We start from the raw sequence: 26,791 nt of genomic DNA on the forward strand, positions 1-26,791 counted from the left end.
GCTTTGAAACATAAGTTGAACGTACGTTACACAGTTTTTCGTTGACGCGTAATTAACCTTACTTTTTTCTCTCTTGTCGTAAAATAAATTTAGATATCGCAATTTATTAATCATTTTTTGTTAATCACGGATGGACCCCTGTAATTATTTATATCTCGAGGGTAAGTTTAATAATGGCTAGTGACTTATCAAGTGGATGTAACGAATCTCTCGAAGTTTTGGATGAAAGAGAGGAAGGTGAAATATCTTTGGAAGATGTGAGCTCTTCCGAGGAAGGACACCTCGGTTACGGATATGGGATCAAAACTGGAAGATGCGTTAATTGTCTTTCCACTCAACGTTGTACGCCATGGTGCATTTCTGCTAAATATTACCATCACAAGAATTCTAATAGAAAAGGTACCAATTTAAACAGTGAATATTCTTAAGTTTATGAGAGCACGTCACGTGCTCTCTTATTTGAAAAATATATCTAAGTAAATATGTGTACATTGATTTGATACCCACTGCAGATTTTTATTATTTATATTTATATATTATTTGTCTAACGAAATAGAAATTTCTTTCTTGTTTTTTTCATCAAGATACGGTCCAAGAAAAGGAAAATCGACATTATGCAAAAGATTCAGGATCCGCAGGAGTCAAGCATACTGCCTCTACGTTACAAGAAAAGAATGATGATCTTGTACCTATTTCTAGCGACAGCGATATGGAAATTGTTGGTCTTGTGGATAATTCTAAACAAAAGCGCTCTATGTCGAGATCTAGAAGTAAGAAAAAGAAAAAGAAGGAAAGGAACCATGTTTCCAGCACCAATGACGACAACTTAGTTTCTTCGTCCTCAATAAATGTTGTAGGAGAGACTACGTTAAAACACGACAATGACAATTCTAAAGGAGACCGTTTGTCCAGATCTCATCGTAGAAATTTAAGTCCGTTGCATAGGAGATCAAGAATAACTACTAAATCTCCAACTAGAAGACACAGAACGTCAACGTGGTTCAAAATGCCTCTTAGGAAATCAAAATCGCCCATCATGCGTAGCAGATCGCCGGTATTGAGAAAATCCCCTCGTAGACTTAGATCTCCAAAAAGATCCGAGCGTAGATCGCCTACAAGAGCGATATCAAAAAAGATGTCAAAAAATGAACAGTTGCCTTCGTCCAATGCTTTTAATGACAATGTCTATGGCGATGTAAATAAATTATTAAAGAAAGTAAGACGTTTAGATTCTGTTAGAAATCAAGTGCAAGATGAAAATGTTAAAAGTAAAGAACACAGTTCGTCATTAAAAGAAAAATTATCGAATATGATAAAAGGTATGTCAGACAATAACGATAATGTAACTAATTGTACCAAAGAGAAGATGGTTACGTATGTGAAAATAAAAAACGATGGCGACGACGAAGAGGATTTAGCATTGTTGAGACAAAAAGCGTTAGAAACGAAGCAAAAGCGTAATGAGAAAAACAACGAACAGAGCAAAACAGATTATGAAAGTAAAACGTCCAGTTATGACGATGATCATGACGAAGAAGATCTTGAGTTGCGTATGATAGCATTACGCTCTGCAGTATTGAAGAAACATCAAGACAGAGTACAGAGAGGCGTAAAGACTAAAAAACATGATATTTCCTCTATTTCTCGTAGTAAAAGTCCATTTAATCAGAGCTTTTTGGATAGTATATCTATGACTGGTGAAACGCATATTGATTCGTTGCCACCAGCTGCTGAAATGCTTCCTTCTTCGAATGAAGTGATGCATACCGAAGATATGGAACTAGATACTGATATTGAACAGGAAAAAGAAAAATTGCCGTATTCTCCAACGGACAATATTACTAATGATATACCCATAGACACGCACTTGTTAGGAATGCAAACATCTGATGTTTCGTTTATTAATCTTAACAAAAGAACTAGTAGTCCATCTTTCGATAATACAAATAATCAATTGGAACACGGAACTTTAAGAACAGGCATTATTGAAAACAAAAGTTATTTATCGAATATGATAAACTGTGCAAATACCAAAAGTACATTTTATGACATTAATACAGATGCTCCTTATTCTCCGTCTGATTCCATTGAAACTAGCAAATCTGATATTATTACTACCAAACAAATTAATGAATCCATATCTACCTCTCAATTTAGTGGTACGCATTGTAATATAACTAATGATATATCTAGTACCAATGAAAATTATATGGTAATGGATATTAATATGGGTCAAGAGAGACCTTATTCACCGACCGATGCTCCTATATATGACCCCGATCTATCTCAAACGCTTCCATTGATACAAACATCTTTTTCAAAAACTTCTGATTTATTGTCCCCAGAGATGATGTACGATCATTCTTATGGAAATATGAGCATATTGAAAGGAGAAAATCTACATGGAAAAGAACATGTTAACGAGGTGGAGACTTTAATTACAAGAAATCAAAATGATTCTCCTCATTTCTTTGAAGAAGGTTCTATGTCTCCCAATGATTCAATGGTAACGATTGATGATCTTCCAGATGCAGACGAAGCTGATCGAGAGAAACGTTTACCATCAAACTTGGAAAATAAGGATAGTACGAATAATAATCCAACTAATAAAGTTGAAAGCACGAAATTAGCTGATGAACCGCTCTATATGCATGGTGTTCCAGATGTTACCAAAGATATCAATAAAATTCCTACTCTTATCAATAGAACATTGGTTCCTGCAACGATATTAAAATCAAATAAACAATTGCAGCAACCATGGCCTATGAAAAAACATGAAAATCATATTGAACCAACATTCAAAAGTGCCGAAATGCAACCAATTCCAATTGATTTAAATGTCAATGCAAAATTAACCACTCAGTTCAAACCTATGAAGCTTACATCTGTTGTAAAAAAACCACAAACAATATTAACTACACCTGTAGCATTTAAAAATTGCTTAAATGACGAGAATATAAATAACGTAACAGAAGACGCGCATGTTACCTTACCCAAAGAACAAGAAATTAGTTCTAATATTTCATCAGCTAAGTCAGATAAAAGTGTTCTTATTAATATTACAGATTCAGTGCCTAAGAAAAAGAAACGTGGAAAAAGAAGTAAAAGAAAAAATAATAATACTATTCAAAATATTAAAATTACAATTTCTAATGAAAATAAAAAGAAATTTGAGAATGACTCTGGTGCATCAGGAGAAACAAATGAAACTATGATAAATATGGAAAGTGAATTGCCATCTAGCAATATTCACAAAGAACAAAATAGTATATCTGATGCAGCAGTTCTCACTGATTCTGATAATGTAAAATTAACAACTAAATTGAATCAGGAAAGTAATTCGCATCTATCTAACGAAATAGAAAAAGATAGTATTGTACAACATCTTACAAATGTAGAGAGCAATAATAATTCATCGCTTAATGTAGTAAATGAACACATACCAGAGAACACAAAGAGAAGAAGGCCAAGCATAGACGAAGACGAGGAAGCTTTGAGGGCAAGTTTATTAGCGTCATTAGCAAAGCGCTCAAAATCTTCGGATATCAGTTCTTGCAGTGCATCTGCGGTTACCACAACTGCTACATTATCATCTATTAGTAATGTCCCAGTTGTACAGAAAGTACAACAGATGGATACGGCAATACCCACGTATCAAGTTCAAAGCAATAATACTATGCCCCATTCATTATCACAATTCGCATTTGCATATAATTCTGGAGATGAAAAAAATCAGGTGCACGCTGCGCCAGTACCATCTACTGATATTGCAAAAGAAAATGCTATCGTCAATGATACGGCTTCTCGTTTAACATATATGGCAAATTGTAATAAAAAAAGACCACTTCCTTTGTTAAAAGGTCCAACAAAAAAATATCTAAAAAAAGTCTCAATTCCTGCAAGTACAAAAGTTGTAAATAATGCTAAAAAATACCAAAATACAGTAGTCCAAAAGAAATTAATTTTACAAAAAGCAGTATCTAATTATAATGCTGACAAATTGTTAGATAATAAATCAATTCTTAATGTAAGGCCTTGCGAAAATAAATGGATAAGTAATACAAAAATCATATCTTCAGACATGCAACGCATTGTGATAAATTTAGGATCTGACACTGAGGAAAGCGATTCGGATTATGAAAGATATAAAACTAATTCTATCTCTGCGTCAAGTTCAAATAAAGAAGAAAAACGTCCGATTTTAAATATTCCTACGACGGAATTTGAAAAAAGCGTAGATCAATTTTTAAGAGATGTTAGAAAGAAACAAGAAACTGCAGCAGCTAGCAAACAAACTATTCCTTTGCATAACGTAACTAAAAAGAATTTATCATCCGTTGCGTCAGTAGAAAGTAAAATTTCTCCTGCTGTTCATACACCCTTGGTAAGTATATTACGTATACATTTGTGCGCATATTACGTGCGTGTAACAAAAAGTTGGACCAAAAACTAATTACTCGTTCGTGAAAATAATTTTTTAGGCAGTGCGACATCTTCCGGTATCAAAGCAAGAGGAGTATCGTCGATTGAAACAACAAATTTTCGAACGTGAAATATTAAAAAAGAAAAGGACCGCAGAAACTGGTACTTCTAAGACAACAAACAATATTAACAGTGCATCGTCACATTCCACAATGTCTGATAGTTTAAGCAAAGAATCTTTGCCATTGTCTAAAGAGAATCCAATTGGACTTGGAAAGATTCAAAATTTAAATTTACAAATATCTATAAAAAATAATAACGAAAGAAATATCGAGGTGGTAAAAAGGAATACAAATTCCTCGACATCTTCGGTTATTCCAAATTCTAAAAAAAGATCTTTGCAAATGACCGTTTCAAATCCTTCCAACGCACAAACGTCGAACGAAGAAGCATCCGAACGCAGTAATAAGATAATGAAAATAACAGAAAATACAAATCCGCAAGATACAAACAAGTTTAAAGTATCAATGGCTTCGTTGAAAGTATTAACTACGGACGAAGTCAATCATAAGCTTGTTCAAATTCAGGTAAACCAGCACGAATCTGATCGAACTATAATGATAAATAATAAAACAGATTTATCCGAAAGAACAGACTTAATAAATACTGAAAATAAACAAGATAATAATGTAAATAAAAAGAAAGATGATAGAATTGATGTTGAATTTGGTCAGGATGATGCCAAAGAACACAACGAAATGAATAAAGAAAATTATATAGATACCTGTTGTACTTTCTCGAAAGAAAATGAACAAGAAATGAACAAAGACAACAGTGAATTAACTATCGAAGATATCAATAATTTGGACACGTTGAATGTAAATTTATCGATAGAAGATGAAAATTTACACAACAAAGAAACTACAGCGAAGGATCAATTATTATTTACGTTGGTACAAGACGAAACAGCAGAAAAAGATGATACATATTTAAATTTATCCAATATTGAAAGTAGCAATGAAAATGATATAATATTAGCGACAAATGACATTAAAATAAATAAAATACAAGATCTCGAAGAATTACAGGAAAGTATAAAAAAGGATGTTACAGCAGAATTAAATTCTCTTGTTAATCTTCCGAGAATAGAACAAGTACGACACTTAATGGACACGGAACAAAAATTAGTTATGAAAAGGTACAATTTATTTTTTGTTTTCTTTTCCTTTTTTTTTCTTGAAATATATATGTATAAATTTTTATTATTTAATTGTAAAAAAAGATACTTAAAAAAAAAAGACAATTTATTTATGATACAGGTACTTAGTATTAGACAATCTTGCTGAAATGTCAGGAGATTTACGTCAATGGAATATGGAGAGAGATTTGCAAACAAGTTGCGTGGAAGAAATTAAAAAATTAAAAGAACAATTAAGATTGGCGGAGAAAAAGTTACAGGATCATCTTAATAAAATTAATAGTATAGGTCCTAAAGTAATGGATGCGCGTAACAAAATCAATAATGGAAGACGAGAATGTTTTAAATTGTCGAGAATCTGTAAAGTTTTAGGCACCAGAGTTATAGGACTGGATTATAAGTATGAATGAATTTTCATGATTTATAATATTTCTAAAAGGAAAAGTCTTCTTGTGTATCGCATGAAATTATATATTTGTTTTTATTTTTTTTTTTTTCTTTATTAGAATACCTAAAGCTGGAGCAGATCTTTTAGAGAACAAATTAAAAGAGGTCGTCAATCATTCACGACAACTTTCCCAAAAGAAAGTACCTTCTGTTCGTGTATTAGAAATGCATAAAGATGTTATTCCTGAAAAACAGACTGAACCAGAACCTGAAACCGAACTTGAATCCGAATCCCAACCCGAACTAGGACCTGAATTCCAAATTGAAACTGAACCTGAGTTCCAAACTGAACCTGAACCTGAACCTGAATTCCAAACTGAACCTGAACCTGAATTACAAACTGAAGCCGAATCCGAATTTCAAACTGAAGCCGAACCTGAATCAGTACTCCAAACTGAACCCGAATCTGTACTCCAAACTGAACCTGAACTTATGGAAATAGAAATACCAATATTAGAAAATTCTGTTGTAATAGAACAGGATGACGATTATTCTGAGAATAATAATATAACGATATCGGAAAATGATACTGTAGTAACATTAACGAATACTCGGAAATCATTGAAAGAAGAAAACGAAGAAGAAGAAACGGCAGAAGAAAGTGATGAAGAAAGTAGGAAGAGAGATAGTACTTTTTCCGAAACAAATGATATAATAAAGCATGATCATTATTACGATAAAACGACAATGGGAGCAGAATATTGTATAGATAATAATCTTACCAGAAAGAATGAAGATTGTGATATTATTTGGTATTCGAAAACGGACCCAAAATGTTGCCCAAACAGGACAAGAATTTTAGAAGAAGTCGATGATCGGAAAAAGAAAGCTATCGAACCTTATGTTTCGATGTTAACACATTTGAGACCATCAAGGTTTGTTCTACGATGTAATATGAATGTATCCATAGATATATTTACACATCTTTGCGTTTCTTATATTTTTTTAATTAGGAGCACGGATCCCCATGGAATACTTTGTCCGTACGAGTTAATGGGAACTTGCAACGACGGAGATTGCCGATTCGTTCATCAATCTGTCATCATGTATGATCATCAATCAACGGGAGACAAAACGTTAGAAGAAAAACAAGGTGGTTCTAATCTTTAATTGCGAATTTTAATGAGTCGACTAATTATCATCTATAATCTTATCGTCGTATACGCGTTTGCGGGAACGCATTGTGTTTACACGATATCCAGTGATGTCTTTTCTTCAATTTCCTTTTTTTTTTTTTCTTCTTTTTTCTTTTTCTTTTTTCTTTTTTTCCTTTTTTTCTTTCTATGTTTTTATTTTTGTATATACAGACCATATTAACATTTCAATCAAATCTATGTGCATTGAAAATTGCAGACTGTATTGATCTAGACGCGGTGCATTTTGATCACCCAAGTAGAAGCAACGCCCGAAGATGGTAAGTTGTCCTCATGATGTGGAAGGAGTTTTTGCACAAAAATAATTGCCATTTTAACATGTAAGAAATCCGCATCTATGATAGAACAAAAAAGAAGTAATTTATTTACCGTCTCATTTCAAGTGTCTATTATATATCATATATAGACATAGGGGAAAAAAAAAAACAAATGAAAAGGAAATTCTTCCAAGTATCTATTTTTTACGCATGTAAAAAACAGTGTCTCGCGCGCGCGCGTATGTATATAGTGTATATATACACGTATATCTATATATATATATATATATTATATATATATATATATATATATAGATACGTACATGTATACATGTATGCAAATATATATGCATAAGCTACATGACGATCAAAGTGTGTTTAACGTATGCAAATAAGGAGATGATAAAAAAGATGAAGAAGACGTTCAATACGAAGATTCGAAATTAAAGAAGAAGACGGCCTAATGACCAACATCGGGGATTGTGTGGAGTATCTTTTCATACTTCGATATACGTTACCTCATAATTAATTAAAAGTCTTGTACCTGTATAATAAAAATTGAATATTTTATTCCTTTCTATGATATATAAATGTATTTTATTTATTATCAAGTATTACATGGGATATTATTTCTTTTTTGAAAAAAGATTATAAATACAATGATAATTTAATATATAAGAAAATAATAGAAAATATTAAATCAAAAATTAAGGAGATATATATGAAATATTTTTAAACGCCATATTTATCGCCGGGGAAGTCTCCCTGAGTATAATATTTGTGCCAAGGTAATTTTCCATTAATACGAAGCTCATCCCAATTACGAATCCAGTCATTCGGACAAAAAGAATGAAAAGCTCGTTTGAACCAGGTGCATGCGTCGTGTCCTTCTCCAAGAATATGTTCGCATCGATAAAAATCCGTATACATGACATAGCATCGTAATGTTTGATTTTGTTGTTGAAATCTTCGTTACGTTGTATAACAATTTTTAAAAAGTTGATCGATTATATTCATAGCTTAAATTTATCTATACCTTGGATCTGATCCAGGAGTAGAGGGAAACTTTTGTTTAGTTTTTATTTTACTCTGCAAGCACGGATCATTTTCGTCAACCTCGATCGTTATTTTCTTAGGAAAAGTTTTTTTTTCTTTAAACGATTTAGGTGGAACATTATCTTTTTCATTGTTTATCGACATAAACGACAATAATTAATTTAAATCTTTTTCTTTATAGTTTCTAATACTATTATTTTGTAATATGATACGATAATAATTGAATGTGCTAGTTTTTGTTTGATTGATACAATAGAGTTCTATTATTAAATTGCTCGATTGATAAGACAAATCTCTACTATTACCTACTTGTATAAAAATTGCATAGGCTAAGGGCGATTATTTATTACAAATAATTTAATAAAAAGAATTAACGAAGAAAGACTAAATACGCTCGTATACAATTTCGAGCTACAAAAATATTGATTATAAGAATAAGTTTTATAAGAAAAGTTAATTATTTCAAATTACTTCACTCTCCGTTTTGATCGTTCTCAGGTAATTCAGCAATTCTAGGCAATTCAGCAGTGTTAGGCAATTCAGCAGTTCTAGGCAATTCAGCAGTTCTAGGTAATTCAGCAGTTCTAGGCAATTCAGCAGTTCTAGGTAATTCAGCAGTTCTAGGCAATTCAGCAGTTCTAGGCAATTCAGCAGTGTTAGGCAATTCAGCAGTGTTAGGCAATTCAGCAGTGTTAGGCAATTCAGCAGTGTTAGGCAATTCAGCAGTGTCAGGCAATTCAGCAGTGTCAGGCAATTCAGCAGTGTCAGGCAATTCAGCAGTGTTAGGCAATTCAGCAGTGTTAGGCAATTCAGCAGTTCTAGGCAATTCAGCAATTTTCATCCTTACGTTGCTGCCTCTTTCTTTTTTTTCAGCTAGAATCTTTTTTATGCTTTTGATTATTTCATTACGAAATTTAATTTTATTTTCCTTATTTAATGTTTTAACCATCGTTAATAATTTATTAACAAAATCCCAATCCTCGTCCGCTTCCTTCAATTTATTTGATAAAAATGTACCTAAAATTTCGGAAACATTTACCTTTCCTTTCGTTCCTGGTTCAAACTAAAAGAAATTCACACAATGATTAAAATAACTTTATACAATGATTTATTTCGTTCATAAATAGTACTTGATTTACTTACTCTTAATTTTTCTTTTTTCTCAGTATGAAAGTCGTGATTTTCCAGATGTACATGAGACCAACTATTTGCTATAGGTGGAACATTTCTTGTAAAGTGTAACAGTCTATGTAGGGGTGAAAATGCGCTTTTTTCATCATTGAAATCCATTTCGTAGTTTGAAAAGCTTACATGATACATTTCATGAATGGCCATCCATTTATGTTTTGTTGCATTTACTATATTGAAAAAAGGAAAATTTAGATTTTAAATATATCGTAATATTGTAATTACAAGCGCAGTTAATATTGTTAAACTATTGTTCTAAACATCCTGCTACTGAATGCAATGTCAAAGATTTCTTCGTTACGAAGAAATTCATGCAAATTTTCATAATCGTTTGATGGTTAATATAAAGGAGGATATTCATTTCTTTAGAAACATTAGAAAGATATTAGAAAATTACGTTGCTGTGCTTTGTCTATTGATCGTTGATGAAAAGTATTTTGGATTAGATAAAAATTTGTTCAAATGTTCTTGTAATAGGATTTTGAATTATCGGTTATCACGAGATAAACATTATATTGACTTTACATTTGATACAAAGTCAAACAAATGAAGAATATATAATATCGATTTTGCCGTTGATGTTATCGAATGCATTATCATTTTAAATTTAACGTTTGAAAGATTCTACGACAATTAAATGTATTCTTAACGACGTAATAACGCATGGAGAAAATTATTTTGATTATTTGACAGATTATTTTAAAAATATAACTTACAAATTTTCTCTTGTATATGTTCTGGTAACTCTTCGTAATCTTCTACTATATTGCAGCATATGTCAATATACGCTTCCCTTCTTTTACTTCCATCGAAATAATCCTTATGCTCTGGATCCCATAAAACCTTTTTTCTTTCTACTTCTTGGATTAATACTGCTGTTAGATTCTCAAACATTTTTTCAATTGAAAAATTGACAAAATCTCAGATTAAAACAACGATTATTATTCAGTAGTAGTAATGGTAGGGATGAGTGAAGCTACAAAGAAAGAACGTTGAACTATTCCTATGTTTGAGGTCAAGGGTTCTATTTATAGCCGGAAATAGTACGTTGGAAGGGCCATCGAAGGTTCTAGTAGATCATAGATTTACGAAATTATATGAACATAGATTAGAAATATATATTTATTTATTATTTACTTATTTTTATTTATTTTTATGTCAAATGCGATGATACGTTGAATATATGAAATGTTCGAATGAACATTAAATTTAAAATTCAGAAAAGGATTATTTTGATTTTGAAATAAATCTTTGGGACAAATTTCGTCGAGTTCACAAAGAAAAGTATTGCCAACATTCTAAAAAAAAAAAAAAACGATTTTAAAATATAGATATGGGTATGGCATTTTTCCAAACGAGTACGATATTGAAACAGTGTTCGTAGTATTAATAATAGTTTATACTTTTGTGCTGTTAATATAGGCGCGAATATTATAAATTATTAAAAACAAACTGTTGTGCATTTTATTCTCATCGCTTTATTTATTTTTCGGAATATATCCTGCGCATTTGTATGCTCGTTTATCGTTTTTACATTAGAAAAATTAAAAGAAAATCGACAAGGAAAATAAAAAAACATTAACAACAATTTAAGGAACAAACAATTCTCAGTTTTGTTTGTACTAACCTTTATTTGACAAATAAAAAGTATTCATTACAAATAATTGTAAATTGTTATCTTATATAGTACACACATTGTGTTAAATGAGCGAACGAATAGTTCTCTCTCTCTCTCTCTCTTTCTTTCTTTCTTTAAATTTTTCTTTCATTCAAACTCACTCTTTCTCTTTCTCTCCCTGTTAATCATTTTATTTTATTTTATTTCTTTCTTGGATATACACAAGCAAATATTCGATCGCGCACATAATCTTTTCTTCGTGAATCTTCATTTTACGCATATATCTTATCTTTCCTCCACCATTATATTAATCATCCCTTCTTATATACTTGATGCTTACTTTCGTTTTAATATACGTTCACACATACGCACATAAATGCATGCATAAACATTCGAACAGATACACACACATGTGTACGCGCAGCACGCTCGCTTCTTTTTACTGTGTTCAAGTAATCTTTTTTATTTTTATTTTATTTATATATATTTTTATTTATTTATTTATTTATTTATTTATTTGTATATATATTAATATATATACAAATAAATATATATATATATATGTATGGGTATGTGTGTGTGTGTGTGTGTAATTTTTATCACTGTAAAACATGATTATTACGATAAAAGTGTTCTTTTTTTCCTTTAAAAGGGAAAATAAAAAAATCATCGAAACAAAAAAAATGCATACGCTCAACACATACAAAATGGCGGCTTTCATAGTAAGGAAATAGTTTTGATTTTTATAATCTTTTTCTTCTTCTTCTTCTTCTTCTTCAACCTTGTTGGGACTAAACGGCGACATGTTTTCTCGATTAATTGTAAGACACAAAGGGGGAGGTGGTGGTGGTCGTTCTCAAACGACGGACGATTTATTTGTTAAAGATTATGTTTGTTCATTTTTTTTCTTTTTTTCCCCAACGAATCAATTTTCTCGCGTATATTTCGCACTTCGAAAATTATCTTTTCTTCTTTTTACAATATAATAATAATAATCAAAACGGATTATTTATAATCTTATTGCTTTGCATATTTATAAATAAAGGGGTCGGGGGGAGGGGAAGATAAAAAAGAGAGAGAGAAGAATATATTTTATGTACGGTATGAGGAGACATTTTTTTTTTTTTTTCCAAAAATATTTTTCGTAATGGAACAATTTTATAAGAGTAGTATAGTAATAATAATAATAATAATAATAATAATAATAATAATAATGACACAATGTTTATTATAAGACAATAAATTCCTTTCAGATTTGCATACGTATTTTTTTATATCTTTCTTTCTTTCTGTATATTTATATATATATATATATTTTTTTGTTCTTTTAAACACATTTTTCATGGTTGTAATAGGTTAATAATAAGAAAAATAAAAATTGCAAATAAAAATTTGATACAGGGATGGTAAAAAATAGTCGGAGGTATGCGCGCATACAACAAACACGCTCGATTCAGCATAATAATAATATTATCAATACAAAAAATATATATATACGTATATATAAAGAAAAGAAATCAAGGAAAAGGAAAGAATATTGATGAAAGAAACGATTCATCTTTCGAATAATTATCGTAAAATTAATAATAATAATAATAATAATAATAATAATTAAAAATAATAATAAAAAGTAAAAAATAGAAAAAAAAAATCTTAGTTATAGTTACGCTGAAGTGTTTTTGGGCGTGGGTGAGTTATATGTATATATTTGTGTGTGTGTGTGTGTGGGTTTAGTATGTAAAACCATCGGCAAAATGCACACATAGAAAGTTTAACGATTCTTAAACTTTACTTTTACGCTCTTTGGCCATTTTTTTTTTATGCATGTAATAATATTAGAAAATATTTATCTCGAAGGACGCTAACATTATTAGGAAATGTATTGTATGTGTCTGTGTCCGTATACATATACATAAATATGTATGATTTATGTATATATGTATGTGTATCTTATCTAATCCGTTCCAAATCCCCATTTCATCGTTCTGAAGCTCTTTCAATATGAGAAAATTCTCTTCTTTTTCTTCTAATTATTTTTTTTTTTAATTGCAATATTACCACGGAAATGAGATTATAAACTAGATTTTTAGAAATAGGCCGATAACGTAAATCGTGTTTTTTTTATCAATGGCGCAATCATTATTATTATAATGTATATTATATGTGTATTTAATCTTTTTAACTAATACGGTCAAAATTTGTTTCTACCGCATTTTGTTCTTGCTTATTGATAATAGAAATGATAATGCCTTTTTAGACTAATTAGGGAAGATGATAAAATTATTTACGAGTTTCTTTCCGTTTTTATCTTTTCCCTTCTTTCTTTCTTTATTCTTTCTCTTTCTCTCTCGCTTTTAAAACAGGTAATGTTTGAATGTGTCCATCGTTAATTGTTTTTACTTTCACATTTTCGATTTTCACATTTGCGGTTATTATTTATCCGAAGAAAAGTGTTTCTAGAAAATGTTAAAAACGCATCTTTGGCTCCCCTATCCCCTCCCCCCTCCCTGGCCATATCACTATCATTCCCTCCCCTCCCCTCCCTGGCCATTTGTCCCTATCCCCTCACTACCTTTGCTCGAATATGCTTGAATGCTTACTGCTTCTTTAATTATTCCACCGTATTTTTTTTTGCGTTTCTCCTCCTCTCCTGTCCTCTCCTCTTTTAACTTTTTTTTACTTTATCTTCTTCTTAGAAAAGATCTGCATTCTCATGTACGCTAGAACAAAAATGACAAAATAATATTAATTGAAGATCAATAATGTATATTTAAAGTAAATCAAAAAAAGTATTAACAATGCGTATTGAGAAGACAAGGATTGTTTAATTTTAGGAAATGATGATTAAGATGTACAAGGTTAATATATTTAATATAGTTGAAATGTCTGGAAAATATACAAGTATAGAGGGTGAATAGTATAAGACAATATTGCATTATTAAAAAATTAATTTGTTCAGATTGTAAAGTTATTAAAGTTTTAAATAAATCAAAGTTTGGACTATTCACCCTTTATGTTCATTCACAGGTATAGTTAATTACAGCACAACAATCGCCGGAGTTAAATGGTTACAATGTACATATATACAACAATAATGATTTACTTGCAAGTTATAATTATTTTTCATATATTTTCTTTCCTCGTTCAATAGAATTTTGTAAAAAGATTTGATAATAGTATTGTATATTATTAATCGATGTTATTATATACAAGCATTAACAAAAATTCACAGGTTGATTTGTCGACGAAGCAATAATAGAAACGCAAGAAGAACGTTGGCATGGAAGAAGGGAGATGTGCGTTCAGTTAGTTTCCAAAAAAGCACGGGTGTTTTCACCAGGTAGCCGACGATATGCGAGTCCCTTTGTAGGATGATTAGTGATTCCTTGTTACATCCAAAGTAGAACAACAAAATCACTAGTCTTCCATACAACGGAGCTCTTTCTTTCTTTCTTTCTTTCTAATCCTGTCGATTTTTAACGTTGAGAAGAAGATTTAGCGTAGCCTCAATAATAGAAGAGAGAATTCATTCTGGCATGTCTCCATTTTTCTTTCACTTCTCACCATTTTTTTCTTTCTTTCTTTCTTTCATCCTTTCTCGCACACGTATTTGTATGAGTTAGTCGGGAGATATCGTAGCGTTAGTTTTCTTGATGCACGTGTGTCAAATCAAGCAGAAAATATGTTAGGCTGGTACAAAGTCGAATAATTTGTTATTAAAATGGATGGCCGATGATGTGTGTTAGAGACATATAAGTGACATTGAGTTATAGCGTTAAACTACTATACTATGACAATAATATAATATATATACATGTACATATATATATATATATATTACACATTCGTTTTTGTTAATATTATAATTACACGCATGATATGATCATAGATGTAATCATAGGATATAATTATTACATAGCGTAGAAAATGAAGATAAAGCGTATTATAAACCTTCTTCTTATAAAGTTGCAAATATAAGTCATAATATATCGAATCCATGATTAAACATTTATTTTCACTTGATAATGAAGTAATGCGAATGAAAGGATTCGAGGATCGTCGTAGGGGAGAGAGAAAGAGAAAAGAAAGCACAAAATCGTTTAAATAAACGAATAAATTCTAGCAATTAGATTAATTACCTCTGTTGTAGAAGATACTGGGCCATCTGTATTTGACTGGGTAAGCCAACTATCGTGATAATACGATCATTACTACCACGTAATGGCTCGTCTATGGTGATACAAGCGCCACTGTCCGCTCTAATTTTTCTAATCCTTTGTCCTCCTTTACCAATAATTGCGCCTGCGAGCTAAAATCGATAACAGATGACGATAACAATTGCATTCGCATATGCATTTGCATATTTGATATATACCAAATTAGTTAACAGTGGTATCGAAACTTACGTCCTTAGGGATGGTGACTTGAGTACTGGTCTTACTTCCAAGAGGAGCGTTGCTTTGGCTCACTGGAGGATTGTTTCCACCCATTGATGATGGACCACTCATTCCAGAGTTACCAGAACCGCCTAAACCGTTTGGTGCACCACCTCCACTGCCACTACCACCACCACCACCACCACCACATTGCATATCCCCCCACATGTCTCCTGCAAGATCGAATCAGAGTAAAACATTTGATTTTCCTGTCAATATTTTCTTAATAATAAAACTAATAATAATTATGAACTTGCGTGAAAGTTCTTTACCAGCGTTATAAGCTGAAGGGCCGACGTTACTCCTGTTACCGCCGGAGTAGCCAGAATTCCTTCCCCCTTCGTAACCACCGCTGTTACCAGAACCACCTCCACCATCGGATCTAGAATTACCGCCGCCATATCTGCGATCCATCGGACCACCCCTCGACATTCCGCCCCCACCTGATCCTCCGCGATGACCACCCCTCGATGAGTGCGGAAAACGATTCATGCGATTCTCTCGTCTCGGAAACACCGTACTGCTGGCCGGAACATCTCCTCTTTCTTCGGTAAACATAAATCCTGCAGGAGAAATGTTACTATAAGGACCTGTTTTTGGAGTCCCATCACTGCCCCCATAACCGCCGTACTCGTCTGCATAATAATCGTCGAAGTTGTGAGGATCGTAAGGATTGTTCACTCCTTTCAATGGCGACTGTAAAAAACAAAACAAAAACAAAATAACCAAACGGAATATTTTTTCTACACGTTTTTCTCTATTTCTACATACCGTCTTAATAGTAGCGATCAATTCGCGGATGCATTCTATGCACGTAGTTGGTTTTCCGCAGATGCTGATCAGACGATCCGTGCTGCGTGGACAGCAATTGGAGTAGATTTTTATTCTGGCTCCGGTTTTCTGCGAACACATTATTTTGATATGACGAGAAATAATATTCCTCTCCCTTCCCCCCCCGAAAACAAATGAAATTTGATCGACGTTAATGATAAATTAAAAAAAAAATATCCCTTCTCGTATCTCTCGATTATAAAACGACGGATGTAAATTAGGAAATTATACGATGTTTTTTCTCCTTCCACGATCCCCCCACCCACCCCTTATCACACCAAGCTTCCTTTATTACACGTCGATCACGTCGTAAAAAGAAAAAAAAGATAAATCGGTGATTTTATAAACGTTCGTTAAAGAAGATTCGATTCAACGCGACACGTAGTAAAACGTTTATTCCAAACGACTGAGAAAAGCAATTCAATCCGTTCGAATATACTACTCACGTCGTCACTGTTAAAATACACGACGACATCGAATGGAAATCGCAGCAGCACCGTTTAATTACACAGATCAAAGAGAGACCCCCATCATCGACGCCCTTTCTATCGTCTTTCTCCTAGTTACCCCCTCCTACCCCCCTCCCACCCCCTAGCAGCCCCTTTCTCTATTTCTCTTTTACTAATGCTTTTGATCCGACAATTCAACTAGTTCTATTTCCCCAACAACAAAGGATTCACAATGCGTTGCAATTCTATTATGCGACAATGTTCAAAAATTGCTATACCAATTTTCATTATTTATAATCAATCGGGATTAATTGAATTATTTCACTTGAAAATTTCCAATGAAATTTTATCGAATACTGTCATAAGGTACACATTTTATTACACGTTTGTCTGTATAGGTAAAAAAATAAATAAATAAAAATGTCAAGGAATAAGGAAGTTAGGTGAAAGATTTTCCACGTAGGTGATATTCTTATTCCTATTTTCACGATATGGGGATAAGAAGGACTCGAAATCCCGTGGGATGATACTACGCTTTAGAGAGAGACTTCTGCTCGTTCTGGATAGTTCCACATTGAATTTTTACTCTTTCACCCTTTCCCCTTGGACCCTTCTGAGACATCGTTCCGATACTGAATTTTGATGAAGCAAATGTGGAGTTGTTCTTTTAGTTTCTTTCGTGAAAGATTTAGGCCGGTATATTTGTAATTAAAAAAAAAAAAAAAAGAAGAAGAAATAAAAATTGTAACACGATTCTTATTGGGTTATTCGAATTAGCGAAATAATGATAAAGAAAAAGAAAAGTAGATAAAACAAAATTGATTGATTGGCTTGTAAAAATCTGATTTTACGGAAATGAATTATACAGCGAATATTATATATTATAATAATTTGTGTACACATTGGAATATTCGTAGGAACGACAATGACCTTTGCTCATTCTACGTAAATGATTATAAATTTTAATGAGTTAGCAGTTCACGATTGTGTATTTTCAAACGGAAGAATAAAGTAGAAACCAACAAAAGAAAATATTTTACGGCAGTCTGATCGAAGTGACCATAAGCGAAACAAGGAAATTTTTGTTACGCGCCCTCAATCATAGTAACGGTGATTTTTTTTCAAGCTTCATATTACTTCTCGTTGGGATTAATTATTCACCTTCCTTTCTTGCTTATTTTTCTTTTTGAACATCGATATCACAGGTAAGATTCGTTACACGTTAATTAGCTTAACTATTTATTAGCTTAACTATTTCCGTCGTGTCGAAGAAAAAAGTATCCAAGCGTTAATTCATTCCTCTATCCCGTGTAAAACAATTTTTATTCATCGTCCTTGATTGTTAATAATAATAATAATAATAATAATAATAATAATAATAATAATAAAAAAGTGACCGATTTGTGTGAAATTTCGAGGCCCCGATAAAAATAACACAACTTATATATATATTTAAAAACGAACGAACGAAAAAGTGAGCTCGATCCGATAAGACAAAAAATGAACGGGTCAAGTTCGAAACTTTTCGATCTGATATGACGCAACAAATAATTTCATTTCATTTCGAAAAAACAAGAAACATATCGAAGAACGTTACGCTTTGAACACACTCGGTACACGTGTGTGCGTACGTATAAAAATGTACGAGACGAATGTCAAGGTGCGAGGTCACGTTTTCCGCTTACGTTTCTTCCTCCTATTATTCTTTCCACTATTTTTTCTTCTTCTTTTCTTTTTTTATCTCTTTCTCTCTCTCTCTCTGTCCCTTTCTCTTCCCCACCACACTCCTTTATCCTTTATTTATATTTGTTCTTTTCTATTTCTTACCGATAGGCTTTGAGTAGTCAGTGAAGTAGTCGTCGCCTACTTTCCCTTTCAAAGTTCGTCCCAAGATCGCACAAGATCCGATCGATAAGTGATCTAGAATAGATCATTGCCGAGTAGTATATAGCGATGGGGTATTCTTATTCTATTTTCTATTTTCTATGTTCCATACGAATTTACATTCGAACAAATCTTCGATCGTGAAACGCGTACGATGAATTCGAAAGAAAAAGAAAAAAAAAAAATATATAAAAGAACGAAACCCTCCCCTCCGCTGACCGCGAAAAAAAAAAGATCGAAAGATAATTTGTCCGTTGTTGTTCCGATAATAATTATGACAGATAGTATTATTTTTTAATATAAATAATTATCAATCATTAAATTATTCATTTCTCGTTAATTCATTGACTTATTAATAATTAATTCATTGTCACGATGAGCGAATAAATTTGATTATGCGATATCTCGTAGCATATTATATAACCATAAACTTAATGAATCGTAGATATTAGAAATAACGTGTTAAGCTTTGCGTGAGTATTTTATTCCCATCGCTGAATGATTTTCGAGAATCCATCGGAGAATTCTTTTGAAATTTTTATACAAATCGTATCGACCTTACCTTCCCCACCTTCTTTCCCCCTTTTCTCAACGTGTATTAAAATTCAATAAATAAAGAGCACAGACAGGTCGGGATCGAGAAATAAGAAGAAAAATATCAAAAGAATAGAAAAAGAGAAAAGAAAAAACATTTACCAAAAATTACATTTCATTTTGTAGATTCTTAAAAAAGGAAAAACTAGGATATAAAATATCGAAGAAGAACGATAAACACCATGGCAAAGGTTTACACGATGGACGAGGTAGCTCGACACAATAAGGAAACGGATTTATGGTTGGTGATGCACGGTGGAGTTTACGATTTAACTGATTTTTGTAAGAAACATCCTGGCGGGGAGGAAGTGTTGATACATTCGGCCGGAACGGATTGTACGGTGTGTTTCGATGAAATCGGTCACAGCGAGGAAGCCAAATTACTCAAGGAAACATTTAAAATAGGCGTGATAGAAAAAGACGTGGAATTTACGAGCGATTTCAAAGCAGATCAGAGTCAAGGAAGGAAAGAGGTCATACAGACAGGTAAGCAAGCAAGCAAGCAAGCAAGCAGACCCAATCAAACATTATTTCTATATTTAATTTACATTTTTACGATAGAAAATAATTTCTTCTTTATTTTTCGATGGGAAGATAGATTAAAAAAGCATCCTTGATAAGGCACGTTGTTTGAAAATACAAAATGACGTTTCGTTCAAATTTTTACGATTTAATTCGACATTTTGTATTTTCTTTTATCTTCAACGATAAATAAAAAAGACAATTTGGAAATTTCAGAAAAGACGAAAGAAGCTAACAACACTCCTCCTACCACCACTGATGACGACAACTGGGAATATGTCGAACCGAAAAAATATACTGATCGTTCGTACTTACCGTTCGTATTGACAGCGGGTGTTCTTATCTACGCCATTTTATTCTATTACTTAGTATTTTAACGAGTATCTTTTGATAGAAAATAATATTTCCTATACTTAAACATGCGTATATAATGATAATAAACATCTAGTATATGCATAATTTAAAATTAATGATAGAATATACGCGTCATTTTAACTACGACGCGGCGACGACATTTTTCTTATCTATTTTAGAAAACAAAAATATAAAGTAATTCATTTTTAATAGATCGATCTATTCCCCCCTCTCCCCACGGCCGCTTCTTTCCACTTATTTTTTATTTCTTTTTAATATAAATAATCATCGAAAAACGATCTCGTGAACGTTGGACGTTAAAATTGAATTATCATGCCGTATCTTTTTCATATTTTTTTCATTTACCATTTAATACTTGAAAACTTAGCGATAAATACCACGTTACATAATTATCTAAACATTTATAAACTTATCTCTCTTTCTCTTACTTTCTTTTTTCCATGTGCACGTACACCCTCCTCACACTCAACACACACGCAAAAACGTGACACAATTGTGTACTCGTTTATCGACGATATTATTCTTACGATTTGCAAATATAATCCGAATGTGTTTAACGTCTAATTAACAGTACTTCGCAAAAGAAAAAAAAAGAAATAACATTTAAACAAATACGAATTAACGAAGAAACAAGATTCATATAAACATAATATCTATTACCATTGAAACGCAGTTTTTTACGTGTGTTCCGAAAATTGACGATGAGATGTTTAAAAGGCAACAAAATCTAAATTTTGATATATTTCATAATCTTTTGACCTTCTTATCTTCCCAAATGATAAAGACTAAAAATCCCGATGGCAAACCCCTCCCTCCCCCCTTCTCTGTGCGAGTGTGTCTCAAAAAGATGATAAATTTTGAAAAGTAAGGGAAAAAAAAACCAAAAAGAAAAGATAGACGAGATGATTTTCTATATTCCTTTATCACTTAACATTAATACACGTTTCAACTAAGATAAGCATGAGAAAGAGAGAGATAAATAGAGAGAGAGAGAGATATTGGTTGGACGTCAGCGATTGAGAACTCGAAGAAGAAAATTATACAAGCGTACGCACATACACACGCGTATACAGAAAGAGTGAGTGAGTGAGTGAGAGAGAGAGAGAGAGAGAGAGAGGAAAAGTTGGAAGGGGAAGATAAAACTCATCGGACGCCGGTCTCCTGTTTTTCTATCGACAGTATTTCTACGTGAACCGTTGTGCGAGGTGAAACGAAACGATTCCTCTCTCTTCCTTCTTGTCATATTTCGTGCTTTCAAAAATTGTATTTAATAATCGGAAATATATATAATTTTTCGTCAAATATTTTGTTAGATTTTGGTTGTTTGTTTCTTTATAGTACGCGTACGAACGACTCATTTTCATTTTGTTCTCTCGCAATCAAATGAATTAATTTATCGATTGTCAAATCTTGTTACTCTTTTCATTCCTTTCGAAGTAAATTTGGATTTTCAAAGACATTATTATTATTACTACTACTACTGCCAACAGGAAACAACACTAAACGTCAAATAAGAAGACGCCGTGAAGAGAGTGATTTACCGAAGCAACTGAAATAGAACAAGAATTATACGACTAATTTCTTTGAAGAGGGAAAGAAAGAAAGAGAGAGAAAGAGAAAGAGAGAGAGAGAGAGAGAGAGTACTTATCAAAAGTACAGGTATAGGTTTTTCTATTATAAATTTATAAAATTCAATTTAAGAATAATTATCATATTATATTAACAATTTGAATATTTTCTTGACCTAGTAATTATTGCTATGATAGGTTAGTCATTGATTTCATTACGAATCTCTTTATTATTTATTTTCTTATTCTTTTTTTTTTTTTTTTTTTTTTTTTTTTAGTACGACGAAAATTCTATTCAATCGATAAAACGAGAACTTTACATAATCGCGATAGGAAGTTTATTATAATTAATCGTTTGGAATAGTAATCAATCGTGACGATAGTTAAACATTAATAATAAAAAAAAAAGGAAAAACAAAGTATTAATGTATCCTTTTCCTCTTCTTCTTCTTCTTCTTCGTCTTTTTTTTTTCTACTTTGCATCCGGCGATAGATACTATAAATTTTGATTACGTAATTCCTCGCGGAGGAGTTGAGAATTTGATTACTTTATCTATTTGAGAACCACTGTTTTTATATCACTCGTTATAAAGTCGAGTGCTTCTAAACACAATTGATATCATCTTTTTACACGACTGAAAGAGAGAGAGAGAGAGAGAGAGAGGAAGAGAGAAAGTCAAAGAGTTTATTGCGACAGAATATTTTTTTTGTTCTTTTTTGAAAATGATATTTTCGCGACAAAAACTTGATCAGTATTACCGAATGATTTTTATTTCTCCGTTTCTTTTCTTTTTTTTTTGTTTTTGTTCAATTTAAATTAGCGCAAAGAGACAAACGAACAGAAGTAACAACAATGGCGGCGTCTCCGCCCCCCTGTCCCCCAATCGATTTCTAATATACTTCGGATTAACGATCTTTTTGATCTAATCTGTTTCTTTGAAAATGAAAAATTCTAACATCAACATTTGGTATCTAATCGTTAATAGGGGGGAAATTCCATTGGAGTATGTATTAGCTATTTATTATAGTCATTTTCAAACGATGATACGTATGTTTTTTTTCTTTTTGAAGCACAATTTGTGCAACGTAATGTTATTTAACCACAGGTATCTTTTTATCTCGTAATTCCATATACTGGATTGTTCTTTTCTTTTTTTATGTATTTCATTTTATTTTAGTTTCAACTTCGAAAGAAACGTAATTTTTTCCTGAGGGATTTTACATAAACGTTAGCATAATAAATATTTATTTTATTTTTAACCAATCGGAAAAGATAAAATAAACATTAAGTGGCTTTAAAAGTTGATTGTCGTAACGTTTGAAAAGAACATAAATTATGGAGGTATAGTAGTTGTGTAAGTTTTGTTTTAGGATGATGGGCAAATAGGAATGATTATGGCATTTTTAACGCTCGCGACAATATATGTACAATACGTATATGACCGTACAAACGTAGTACAATTTTTCATTTAAAATTATATTCAGTTAAAAATTTTAAACACGTAGAAAAGACAAATCAAAATATTATGTTAAATAATCTTTTTTTTTTTTCCTTTTTATTCCAACGACTCGATCATTCATGGTTAAAAAAGGTATAATAATTATTTTGTCTTATTTAAGTATTTCTTCATTTCGTTGTAATTATTTTCTTTTGTTTGTTTCTTTTATGATTATTAGCCTAATTTTCAGAACTCGACAATTATATTTCTCTTTTACGTTCTTCACTTTACTAGAATATATATATATATTTTATGAAATATTATTTGTTAAAGAATAATCGAATTTACATTGGTCCTCGACCTTCGGAGTCAATGATTTTCTTTCAAGTTTCTTCTCTTCGGAATAAAGAAAGACACGAGACAAGATTTATCTTTGTGCGAATCGTTTCAAGAGAAATCCAGTACCGTCTCAAGGACAATAGGTCTCCCCCATTACCATGCTACTTTTTCTTTCTTTCTCTCTTTCTATTCCTTTTCCTATTTTATTTTTCCAAGTGAAAATCGACGACCGTCATTGCGATAAAACCTTGAACTTATGTTACTTTCCTTCAATTCATTTTTCTTGCTCGTTTATTCCAAAAGAAATGAAAGAAACCAAACGAAGAAATGAATAAGTTCGATCAACATATTCATGGAACAGTTAAATGCATATTTGATAAAGTATAGGTCATGATTTATACTTTAGAATAATAATTCGACCATGTGTGTGATGTTTGTCGAGTTAAAGTTACATTCGCGTTTCGCATATATTATATCTACGACGCGTTTGCCTATTTTCATAATCTGCTATCGTCACGTTTGTAATTCTTATTCTCCCGCCATCTTGAATTGAATATATAAATATATATATATATGTATTAAATCACAGGCACAGACACACGCGCATACACAATTGAATCTTTTCTTTTACTTCCAGTTCGTAACTTTTGCATAACATACAATATTGTTTGAAATATCGTTTGATATTTTTATTTAACATTTATATTTAATTTATCGCTTAATCATTTGCTTGATTACAATTTTATTGCTTTCCCTGTCTTGCATAATCCATCATTGGTAACCTCGATATTATTGTTCTGATAAGATAATCGAGTAGCTATTTCACTTCTGACAACATTAATTGACAACATATTGTTCATGAATTTATTATCTTCAGCGCAGTTAGAATAAATGCTCGCGTTAGGGGATTTCTTTTTCTAAAGAATATTTATCTATCAACAATATCTAAAAACAACTTATTATATTTATATTAAGATTCCATTTAAAAACACTTAGGTAAACATTCTAAACGATAAGCAAAAACTCATTCGTTAATGAAAAAGTCAGGGTTGGTTTGTGCAATCGGATTAACAATGATCAAACGATTAATTTTGTTTCTACAAATGTATTTAATGTTTACAGATAGTTCGCTTGGACTGAAAGAAACAAACGAGTGTCGAAGAAGAAGAAGAAGAAGAAAAACATAAAATGGTGGAATTGAGACAATATACCGTAGCAGAAGTACAGAAGACAAAGGGTACCGGAGAAACGGTTATCATTTTAAACGACAAGGTTTACAATGCGACCAAATTTTTGAACGAACACCCGGGTGGCGAAGAAATTCTCATGGATAACGCCGGGAAAGATGCTACGGAAAATTTTAATGACGTCGGCCATTCCCAGGAGGCACTTGACTTAATGAAAGAATATTTAGTAGGCGAGATCGTAGAATCCGAGAAAAAGAAGAAGCCCTTGAAGAAGGGTTGGGTAGCTGGTTACAATAAAAAATCGGAAAATGAAAAATACGTTAAGGGACCGGGCGTGCCATTTTACACCCTCATGGCAGTCATGATTCTCTTACTCGCTTTATATCTTTACAATATGTTATGATCAACGTATATTCTTCGTGATTAAGAAGTATATTATCGTTTGACGTCATCGTCATCGTCATCGTCGTCGTTAATCGTCATCATTGTCTTCAACACTGTCATTATTGTTGTTCTGATTTAATGATTAACGTTGTTGAGAAAAAAACCATACAATACCAAATGAAATAATAATATGATATGATATGATATGATAAATTAAATGAAATTATTCATATTCGATGATGATAATATAAGTTTTTTTTAATCGAGAAATATTACTTATACAAAAACAAAAATATCACCACGCAAATATTTTCTTTTATTCAAATAAGTATCGCGAATACGTGTATATGTCGCGTGAGCATGCGAATTATCACACGATGCATTTATAATTGTTCTCTTTCAGCTTTAATTTATTTTTTTACGTAAATATGCAATACTTCTTATATTTCTTTTTCTTGTTCTTTTTTCTTCTTTTTGTTTTTCTTTTTTATTCTTATCTTATGTTTATTTTTCTCTGCCACGCAATCGATATAATTTATTTCTACAAAAACTAATGTAATTGAATTAATTGTCGTTGTTTTTGTTTAATCGTCGACTCGTACAATTGTAATTAGATTATATTAAAAATACAGTAAAAGAATAAACAATATGAACTTAGGATAAAAACAATCAAGTTATGTAGAAAGAAGAAAAAAAGAAAAAAAATACGATAAATTTTTTACGATCATGATTCGTCACGATATTGATAAGCATATTAAGTACAAACGTAAATTGTAAAAAAACTCAATTCTCTTATTACGAAGAATGAATGAAAGAACATTGTTACGAGCCAATTGTTGTTGAGTAAAACAACGCGTGCACGTTATATTTATCATTTCATTTATTCAAATTAGACGATAGGATGATCTCCCTTCATCTACGTACACGTATATACATATATATCTGCATACAGAGCACAATAATTATATAAAATTATCGAAGTACGTGTAAGTAATTTTCTAAAAGATGGAGAGAGAAAAACAAAGAGAGAAATAAAGTATAAAACACGTTCAACAGTTTAGAAAAATAATTTCTCAGTGCACATGTTCGATGAAACGAATCTTAAACTAATTGGTGTAAGCGTGAGAAAAAAAAAAGAAAAAGAGATCGAGTATATCTGCGTTAACGAAGACGAACGGTCCTGGTTCCCTTCATAGCAAGCCAAGTGCACAAATTTAACAACCCACATGGAGTATTCGAGAAGAAGAAGATGGAACAAAAATACCAGAAGAAGAGACTACCCAATCCTTTCGACGATTTCTACGAATTTCTATAAAATTCCTTTCGAAACACCCATGCTTTATATTACTTTTTTCTTTTAATATTTTGCAAAAAGGAAAAATGGCGTTCCAATCGTTATTCGAATTTCCCGCTTTTTACACCGTTCGAGTGGCGACATCTCTC

General features: G+C 31.8%; 4 protein-coding genes across 7 annotated transcripts in view; 2 read left to right on the top strand and 2 right to left on the bottom strand.

Moving 5' to 3' along the window:
• Nucleotides 1-59: 59 nt before the first annotated feature.
• Nucleotides 60-8,030, top strand: LOC122522836 (putative leucine-rich repeat-containing protein DDB_G0290503). Of its 2 annotated transcripts, none has more exons than XM_043644150.1 (8): nucleotides 60-399; nucleotides 585-4,384; nucleotides 4,482-5,620; nucleotides 5,742-6,020; nucleotides 6,127-6,942; nucleotides 7,021-7,160; nucleotides 7,421-7,481; nucleotides 7,875-8,030. In XM_043644150.1, exons 1-8 carry the CDS (start codon nucleotides 174-176, stop codon nucleotides 7,879-7,881), a joined length of 6,468 nt encoding a protein of 2,155 aa, XP_043500085.1. In that variant the 5' UTR covers nucleotides 60-173; the 3' UTR covers nucleotides 7,882-8,030. The 2 variants fall into 2 exon arrangements, with proteins under 2 accessions (XP_043500085.1, XP_043500086.1); XM_043644151.1 differs by having other exon boundaries at nucleotides 7,794-7,912.
• Nucleotides 8,031-8,358: 328 nt separating this feature from the next.
• LOC122522842 lies at nucleotides 8,359-11,119 on the bottom strand. Of its 2 annotated transcripts, XM_043644170.1 has the most exons (4): nucleotides 10,439-11,119; nucleotides 9,678-9,892; nucleotides 9,006-9,597; nucleotides 8,359-8,567 (listed from the first exon to the last, which is right to left on the bottom strand). In XM_043644170.1, exons 1-3 carry the CDS (start codon nucleotides 10,614-10,616, stop codon nucleotides 9,007-9,009), a joined length of 984 nt encoding a protein of 327 aa, XP_043500105.1. In that variant the 5' UTR covers nucleotides 10,617-11,119; the 3' UTR covers nucleotides 8,359-8,567; nucleotide 9,006. The 2 variants fall into 2 exon arrangements, with proteins under 2 accessions (XP_043500105.1, XP_043500106.1); XM_043644171.1 differs by lacking the exon at nucleotides 8,359-8,567 and having other exon boundaries at nucleotides 8,867-9,597.
• A 2,544-nt stretch (nucleotides 11,120-13,663) lies between these two features.
• LOC122522843 (heterogeneous nuclear ribonucleoprotein K) overlaps nucleotides 13,664-26,791 on the bottom strand; it is a 56,092-nt gene continuing 42,964 nt past the window's right edge. For both annotated transcript variants that reach the window (XM_043644173.1, XM_043644172.1), the window contains 5 exons: nucleotides 16,548-16,676; nucleotides 16,049-16,472; nucleotides 15,747-15,949; nucleotides 15,480-15,649; nucleotides 13,664-14,060 (listed from right to left, as the gene is read on the bottom strand). In XM_043644173.1, the coding sequence (XP_043500108.1) occupies nucleotides 14,033-14,060; nucleotides 15,480-15,649; nucleotides 15,747-15,949; nucleotides 16,049-16,472; nucleotides 16,548-16,676 (954 nt within the window). In that variant the 3' untranslated portion in view covers nucleotides 13,664-14,032. The remainder of the gene's footprint in view (nucleotides 14,061-15,479; nucleotides 15,650-15,746; nucleotides 15,950-16,048; nucleotides 16,473-16,547; nucleotides 16,677-26,791) is intronic.
• Nucleotides 21,757-25,552, top strand: LOC122522845 (cytochrome b5-like). The gene is made up of 2 exons (XM_043644175.1): nucleotides 21,757-22,090; nucleotides 24,900-25,552. The coding sequence occupies exon 2, from the start codon at nucleotides 24,966-24,968 to the stop codon at nucleotides 25,365-25,367; it is 402 nt and encodes a 133-aa protein (XP_043500110.1). The 5' UTR covers nucleotides 21,757-22,090; nucleotides 24,900-24,965; the 3' UTR covers nucleotides 25,368-25,552.

Source organism: Polistes fuscatus, unplaced genomic scaffold (assembly GCF_010416935.1).
Source record: "Polistes fuscatus isolate 324 unplaced genomic scaffold, CU_Pfus_HIC Scaffold6, whole genome shotgun sequence".
Taxonomy (NCBI): Eukaryota; Metazoa; Arthropoda; class Insecta; order Hymenoptera; family Vespidae; genus Polistes; species Polistes fuscatus.

Excerpts from the sequence above, each read along its gene's own strand:
- LOC122522842 (XM_043644170.1), bottom strand. The coding sequence starts at position 10,616 with ATGTTTGAGAATCTAACAGCAGTATTAATCCAAGAAGTAGAAAGAAAA. Across the intron at positions 9,893-10,438 it reads ACATATACAAGAGAAAATTT|TAAATGCAACAAAACATAAA; the intron begins GTAAGTTATATT and ends TTTTCAATATAG. Across the intron at positions 9,598-9,677 it reads AGAAAAAAGAAAAATTAAGA|TTTGAACCAGGAACGAAAGG; the intron begins GTAAGTAAATCA and ends AATTTCTTTTAG.
- LOC122522845 (XM_043644175.1), top strand. The coding sequence starts at position 24,966 with ATGGTGGAATTGAGACAATATACCGTAGCAGAAGTACAGAAGACAAAG.
- LOC122522836 (XM_043644150.1), top strand. The coding sequence starts at position 174 with ATGGCTAGTGACTTATCAAGTGGATGTAACGAATCTCTCGAAGTTTTG. Across the intron at positions 5,621-5,741 it reads CAAAAATTAGTTATGAAAAG|GTACTTAGTATTAGACAATC; the intron begins GTACAATTTATT and ends TTTATGATACAG. Across the intron at positions 6,943-7,020 it reads ACACATTTGAGACCATCAAG|GAGCACGGATCCCCATGGAA; the intron begins GTTTGTTCTACG and ends TTTTTTAATTAG.